This window comes from Triticum dicoccoides, chromosome 6B (genome assembly GCF_002162155.2).
Source record: "Triticum dicoccoides isolate Atlit2015 ecotype Zavitan chromosome 6B, WEW_v2.0, whole genome shotgun sequence".
Lineage (NCBI taxonomy): Eukaryota > Viridiplantae > Streptophyta > Magnoliopsida > Poales > Poaceae > Triticum > Triticum dicoccoides.
The window spans coordinates 654,765,442-654,773,261 of record NC_041391.1 but is presented as its reverse complement, the minus strand read 5'-3'; the positions used below and the strand labels follow the sequence as shown (position 1 = coordinate 654,773,261).

Below are 7,820 nucleotides of genomic sequence, written 5' to 3'. Positions count from 1 at the left end.
CGGGCCGAGGCGGCAACGGCGATGGCGCGCGGCGGGGGCGGCGACGGGGACGGCGACGGGCGACGGCCGTCGCCGCCCCCGCCGCAGTACGGGGGCGACATACGGGACGGTAGCGATATCGCAAGAGATTAGAGAAGTGGGATATGAAACTGAAACTTTTTTGAAGTGCTGCTTATATAGGATGGATCTTTAGTATCGGTTGCAGTCACCAACCGGTACTAAAGGTCAAATTTGGCCAGCCCAAACGGCGGGAAACGACCCCCTTTAGTACCAGTTCGTGGCTAAAACCGGTACTAAAGACCACCCCTTTAGTACCGGTTGGTGCCACGACCCGGTACTAAAGGGGGTGCGCTGCCACCCCGCGGTGCACAAAGTTTAGTCCCACCTCGCCGAACGAAGGGCAGCCGCACTGATTTATAAACCAAGACGCGGCTGCTCCTTCGAGCTCCTCTCTAATGCAGGCTTCTGGGCCTAAACTGCTGCTCTGCCCTATGGCCTACAGAGCCTTGCGGGCTTGCATCCTAGCCCAACTACAGGTTCGGTTTCTAGTCGTATGCAGGCCGCTGTGGCCTAGTAGGTGGGTTTTTTATTTTGTTTTTCTTTTTTGCTTTATTTATTTTCTTTTATTTATTTGTGATTTGTTTTTTGTTGTATTTAGAGTTGCTTTGTGAATATTTTTTCTTTAGGTACAAAAAATTACAAACTTTCTATTAGTTCCAGTAGTTTTCAAATTTGAATAGTTTAATTTTGAATTATTTGAAATTTGTGTGAATCACTAGTTTGTGAATAACTTTACTTTAAACATAGATTTTTCAGTGATTCTTTTTTCTTATGTTTAATATTAGTGTGTTTTATCATTATATTCAAATTGGTAATACTTAGATTATGAAATCCCTTTGTACTAGATTAGTTTCGTCCAAAACCCTGATACTTCGAAAGAGATTGTCCATTTTGTACACGAAGTGCATCCAGTTTTTTCCGTAACCCTCTCTACTTTTTTGCACATGCTATGTGGGTGAAATGATGATACCATGCCAACTTTTAACCTTTTCAGAGTTCATTTGTAGTGCTTTTCGATTTCAGGGTCATTTAGCTCAAAACAAATCATTAAATGCATGAAAAATAGCAAATGAAGGCAGAAAGGGGTGAAAGTTGATGACGTGGCTTTGAATGGTGCATAATGAAAGCACAAAAAGTCTTGAGTTGTAATAAGTTTAAAAAAATTGAAATGCCTTTGCAATAGATGAGTTTTCGTCCGAAACCCTGATACTTCGAAAGAGATTGTCCAGTTTGTACACGAAGTGCATCCAGTTTTTGCTGTAACCCTCTCAACTTTTTCACACTTGGTGAAATGATGATACCATGCCAACTTTCAACATTTTTAGAGTTCATTTTTAGTGCTTTTCAATTTCAGGGTCATTTAGCTCAAAACAAATCATTAAATGCATGAAAAACAGCAAATGAAGGCAGAAAGGGCTGAAAGTTGATGACGTGGCTTTGAATGGTGTATAATGAACGCACAAAAAGTCTGAAGTTGTAATAAGTTTAAAAAAATGAAATGCCTTCGTAACAGATGAGTTTTTGTCCAAAACCCTAATACTTCGAAAGAGATTGTCCAGGTTGTACACGAATTGCATCCAGTTTTTGCCGTAACCCTCTCAACTTTTCAGCACATGCTATGTGGGTGAAATAATGATACCATGCCAAGTTTTAACTTTTTCACAGTTAATTTGTAGTGCTTTTCAATTTCAGGGTCATTTAGCTCAAAACAAATCATTAAATGCTTGAAAAAAGCAAATGAAGACAGAAAGGGTTGAAAGTACACATTTCAAATGCCAAAACGCGTGAGCACCCTAACTATTACAAAGATTCCCTACGGTTTGTCCAAAGTGGGACTTTCCAGATATACAAGTCCGAAAACTCACTAGAGAAGAAAGTGATGACAGTGAAGCCGATCACATCCCAGAGTGGGATCTTTGGGTGTGAAACTTCTTCTTCGCGTGTGTCCCTTTGCGCCGTAACCACGAAAATATCTATGTCAACTTGATGGGTATAATTTGTCATAAACAATAAATGCAACAAATAGTTATAAAAGAGAATATACCACATCCGAATCATAACCCAGACGAGGGCCGACACGGACGGATATCAAAACCATGGCACTATGTGTAACAAACAACATATAGGTAAGATAATTATACGAGTAACTATTATCTAAATCACACAAACATGATTTTTTTATATAAAAAAGATAAGAACAAGAGGCTCACCACAAGGTGATGCCTGCGACGGGACGGTGCGGGCGATCGAAGGTGGTTAGGACAGAAACGGGAAGGCACTAAGTAAACCACACCTACATATGCAAACTAAGAGTTATTTTGACCTTAAATTGCATATAAATCAAATACTACCACATATAATTCCTCCCAAAATAAAACCCACAAATCACTATACTTATAGAGCATTGCAAGAGCTAATCTAGCAGTGAGAGATGAAAGGACAAAGTTGTTAACCTTTGTGATCACTTGGGTGGATGCGGCTCCAACGAATAAAAATGCTGATGGCCTAAGAGGACTGGGAGGGTGCTTAGTTGTAATGTATCTAAATATCACATTGACTCAATAGTTGAAGAATAGGGCAAAGACCCGTTCCTTAATGTGGATCTTGAACATTTTTTCTGGTCATTTTGAAGAATATTTTTTCTTTTAAGTCTTTTCCCTTTTAAAGATAATTCGGGATTTTCAAATAGTTGCAGATTTGTGAAAATAATGTTCGTGAATTCAAAAATTGTGCATGGTTTGAAAAAATGTTTGTGAACTGATAAATACTCACGGTTTCAAAAAATGTTCATTTACTAAAAAATATTCACAATATCAAGCAATGTACATAAATTTCCAAAAAAATGTCCATCAATTTTTATTATTTTTCACAATAATAAAGATGTTCACAAAATTTGAAAATACTTTGCAAATTTAAAAAACTGTTCACATAATCAAAAAGTATTCATGAACTAAAAAAATATTTTACAGAAACCAAAAATGTTCCTGAATTTTAAAAATTGTTGCCAATTTAGAAAATGTCCGCCGGTTCAAAAAAATCTTCACGTGTTCCAAAAAATGTACACAATTTCAAAAATTATCCATGAATTTGAACAAAATTGAAGATTTAAAAAAATGACAACGTATTTGCTAATATTCTTTATTTGAATTTTTTTTGGAATTTCAAAAGATGTTCACAAATTTTAAAAACGTTACATGGATTTCAAAAATGTACATGAATATCCGAATATTGTTCATCATTTCTTTATTTTTCACAATATTAAATTTTATTTCAGGAATTTGACAACTGTTCCCAAATTTCAAAATATGGTCATGGACTCAAAATGTATTTATGAACTAAAAAATGTTATTCGGAAACAAAAATATTTCCGAATTCCTAAAATTGTTCCCAAATTTTTCTAAATGTTCGCCGGTTCGAAAAATTGTCACGTGTTCGAAAAATATTAAAAATTTCAAAAAATGTCCGTTTTAGAAAATGTTCAAAATTGTTAAAATATGTTCACCTTTTTAACAAATGTTCATGATTTCAGAAAAATGTTATTGTATTTGCAGATTACTAATGAATTGATAAAATGTTCACGATTTCAAAATATGTTCATGAATTTAAAATACGTTTATAAATTTAAAACGAAAAAGGAAGAAACATGTCTGGGCTGATGTGAAATAGAAGGATGTCTCGCTACAGGCAGCTGTCCAACTGGGACGGCCCAACTCGGACAAGTCTTCAACACGTTTTTCAATTTCAATTCTTTTTACAGTTTTGCATTTTATTTTTTACTTTTTCATGTATTTCGAACTTTTCAGAATAAATCAATTATAAAATTAACTTTATATACAAAAGTTTAAAATATGTGGGTTGCGCATTAGAAAAATGTAAAACGGATATAGGGTATATTTCTAATATATAGGAAAATTGTATAAAGTTTATTAAAAATCATGTATTTAAAAAATGTAGAAAATGTATTAAAAATGTTTATAATGTATAAAAAATTGTACAATGTGTACAGAAAAATTACCATGAGCATAAAAAAATAGAAATAGAAATATTTGTTTTAAAAAATGTTAATCACGTATTTCAAAATTGTTAAGTGTGCCTATAAAATATGTTCTCGATGTATAGGAAAACATACAATGTCTATGTTAAAAGGTAGACATAAAAAATAATATATTTTCGAAAATAATCATGTATTTGGAAAATATTAAATGTGTATTGAAAAATGTTCCTAATGTATAATGTGTATGCAAAAAACTAGACATAACAAATATATTTATTATATATTTTTAATCATGTATTTTAAAAATGTTAAAGGTTTATAAAAAATATGTATTATGTTTATGGAAAAAGGTAGACATAAATAATATAAGGTTCGAAAAATATAATTTCTATTACTCGTTTTTTTGTGTTGTCTGTACTATCATTATGTTTGATGAATAGGTCGAAGTTTTCCCGAAAAGAAAAACCTGACTACTATGTCATAGGTAAAATAAAAAAATAGATAAAATTTAAACGGAAACACTAACAAGGCGATGTTAGATTTTATGGTGTGACAAATATGATGTTTTTCATGGCAATTTATGTTGGCGCAATGATGGCAAATTTAGTTTGCAAGAACAACAGTTTTCTGATAAAAAAATCTAGACAGATTTGCCATGCTGGGCAACAAAACCTGCCATCCCGAAGAACATTTGCTATAAAAATCGTTCGTTTTGCAATGGTTAAACAATTGACGTTTGATTTGTAGTGGAGTTCAATTTAAAAGTATCTGAATAATCAAACATGACTATTTTACCCAACAAAACGTGCGTGTTTTTTTACTTGTCGCGAGCATGTTGTCGAGGTTACCGCCCCAGAATTAGATGAAGCACCGGCGCTACGGCATGCGGTGGCTCTCACCCATGAGGAAGGATTTTCAAGGGCCGTTTTTCAGTCAGACTGTTTGTCAATTATTCAGAGAACCAATTGCTTCGACGACTGATCGCTCGCCAGTGGGGCTCATCACTGCTGATATCAAGGAGTTGGCGGCGTTCTTCTCGTCTGTTCGCTTTAGTCATGTATATAAATCGTTTGTCGATGTCGCAACACATATCCTAGCTAGATCTTATGAGTTCTCTAGTTACTCTATTTCTCATGTAACCCCGGATTGTATCCGGGAGACACTCTCTTCTGATTATACTTGATCAATAAAGCGCGATATTATTCCTTAAAAAAACGTATATGTGTTGACCCAAAAATAACTGCTATTTTTTTGAGGGGTAAAGGAACCGCTATTTCTAGGAAAGAAAAACTAGTGTCCGACCAAGCAAGGAGACGTAGATATTTCCGTTAAAAAAATAAGTACTCTCTGGGACGGAGGGAGTAGAAAAGAAGCAAGGACACTTAGAAAGGCCCGACCCAGCGGAGGAGCGCTCCCACTCCGTGGGCCGCGCCCGCAGCGGGTTAAATCTTTTTGAATTGCACACAAACACGTTTTAAAGCTCATTATACTCGGGATATTTCCCCCCTTCCGATTCCGAGCGCGTCTTCTCCTGGATCTTTGCAGACGGGAAAGGTCTTAAAGGCGAAACGCAAATCGAGCCAAATTCACGGGAGAGACGGGCGGGTGCCCGACGCCGGCGGCCTGGTCAGGTACCCATCTCATTTTTCCTCCCGGAGGCACACCGTCTAAATGTGATTTTTTTTCCACCCAGACAGACCTGGGACGGCAGCGGCGGATTCATTTCTCAATTCGATCTGGGGGTCGGAGCAGCCGCCAGCGTGAGATTAAGTAGATTGGGGACGGGAAGGAGAAGATCCAAGTAAGTCCAGGCCGTGATTTTACCGAGGAATCCTTGCGGGATAGGGAGGAAATTGCCCCCTTTTGCTCCGGCGGCGGGAAGGAAGCGAAAAGGTTCCACCTTGGCCCCGCTCGCCGCGTGCAAGCACAGTGCGCCGGCGCCGGCGCCGGCGCGGCAAATCGGTGGCTGGGCGTCCCTGCCCACCGACATAGTGGGCCTCATCACCTGCCGGCTCCTGGCCGGCGACGGCGACGGCGATGTGGTCGATTACATCTGCTTCCGCGCCGTCTGCTTCGGCTGGCGCGCCTGCACGCCTGCTCCCCGCGACCCCAATCTGCGGGATCCGCGCCTCCGCCCGCGCGGCTGGGTCGCGCTCTGTGACGGCGACGCCGTCCGCCCGGACGACGCCTGCGAGATCGTCTTCTTCCACACGCGCACGGCCAGGCGCCTCCGCGTCCCCTTGCCGGAGCTCCGGCGGCACAGAATCATTGGCTTCACCGACGGTCTCGTCATCCTCATGCACAAGACCACCACCGCGGTCCGCGTGCTGCACCCGTTCACGCGCGACGTGGTCGACTTCCAGCCCCTCGCTACTCTGTACCACCAGGTGGTCAGGCACAAGGGGTCCCTGCTTGACATGAACGCCGCGGTGTGCAGCACCGCGTCCTCCGCAGACTCCGTTACCGTGGTGGTCTGGTTCCCCTACAAGGACGTGGTGCTTGCTGCCGACCCGGGCTCATCATCAGATTGGGAGGTCCTCCACAGAGGATTCTATGTTTGGTGCGCCTTGCCCTTCCAAGGAAGGCTCTATGCCACCCTGTGTTGTTCGAGTGAGATTGTGCAGCTATACCCTCCGAGACGAAACGGAAACGGACCGCAAGAGAAGTCTCTGGTGGTGATTGCTCACGTTCCACATTCTGCTGACCGCGAAGTCTCTAATTTTTACCTCGTGGAGTCTGGAGGAAGGATGCTGCTCGCCGTCCGGCAGCCAGCTCCTTATGCAAATGGGTCAGAATGGAATGCATTGGAGTGGTCGCGACGAATAGTCTGCAGGCTCTATGCAGTGGATCTGAACAGCCAACGATATAAGCCTATCCCAGTGAAGAGCATAGGTGACCGCGCGCTGTTTCTCAGCGGCGACCGATGCCTGTCTGTTTCAGCCAGCGATCTCCCTTGGGTGAGCAGCAACTCCATTTACTCCACTCTACCACAGTACCCCATTCTGGTGTATTCGCCGGGGACTGGTTTGTCTGAGCGATTGGCAGATTCCTGCCAAATACACGACAAGAAGGATAGGATCCGCCCCTCTGTGCGTCCCTTCACCATTGTTGATCATCTTATCACCTACTGCAATCCTCGCGTGTGGTATGTTTTCCTTCCAATAGTTACCTTGCCTCCCCCGCACAGTTGCACCCGATCAGTATCTACTGCATAGAATATATGATTAATTCTAGTGTCATTCTCTTCCTGAATGTATGTAGGAGTAAAGGGCTCATGTTCCACGAGTACCACCATATACCTCAATCTTTCGAGGAATTGATCAAGAAAATAAGGGCACAAGAGAGGGAACTGCGGATTCCACGCGCTGTGCATTCGTGCTGAAGGAACAAACGCCATGTTTCACATTACTCACTGAATTACAAAGCTGCAAATAATGCCAGTAGACACTAGGCACAGCTTCTTACAACTGTCTCACTTGGAGTTTTTGAGTCACACAACTTCTAACCTGGCACACTGTTTGTTGATCTGTTTTTAATCATTTTATTGTGTTGTTGCATATTTGACATGACTGGTGCAATTTGCAGTTAGTAGATTCCCTCAAAAAAAAATAGTTATATTACCAGCAATGTGATCTTATTTTAACATGGTACTGGTGGGCTCCAGAGGCGGGGTTGGCATGAGCGAGCGTGGGACGCAAGACATACCCAGGTTCGGGGCTCTTCGGAGAGATAACACCCCTAGTCCTGCCGATTGTGGTTGATATGC

At 41.0% G+C, this 7,820-nt stretch overlaps 1 protein-coding gene across 2 annotated transcripts; it reads left to right on the top strand.

Moving 5' to 3' along the window:
• Positions 1 to 5,552: 5,552 nt before the first annotated feature.
• Positions 5,553 to 7,613, top strand: LOC119320775. 2 transcript variants are annotated; one of them, XM_037594723.1, is made up of 3 exons: positions 5,553 to 5,685; positions 5,748 to 7,199; positions 7,316 to 7,613. In XM_037594723.1, exons 2-3 carry the CDS (start codon positions 6,352 to 6,354, stop codon positions 7,434 to 7,436), a joined length of 969 nt encoding a protein of 322 aa, XP_037450620.1. In that variant the 5' UTR covers positions 5,553 to 5,685; positions 5,748 to 6,351; the 3' UTR covers positions 7,437 to 7,613. The 2 variants fall into 2 exon arrangements, with proteins under 2 accessions (XP_037450620.1, XP_037450622.1); XM_037594725.1 differs by having other exon boundaries at positions 5,553 to 7,199.
• The last annotated feature ends 207 nt before the right edge of the window (positions 7,614 to 7,820 follow it).

What these genes read in the sequence shown, in the direction of transcription:
- LOC119320775 (XM_037594723.1), top strand. Translation starts at nt 6,352, where the DNA reads ATGCACAAGACCACCACCGCGGTCCGCGTGCTGCACCCGTTCACGCGC. An exon ending in TACTGCAATCCTCGCGTGTG is followed by an intron (nt 7,200 to 7,315) that starts GTATGTTTTCCT and finishes GAATGTATGTAG; the next exon opens with GAGTAAAGGGCTCATGTTCC.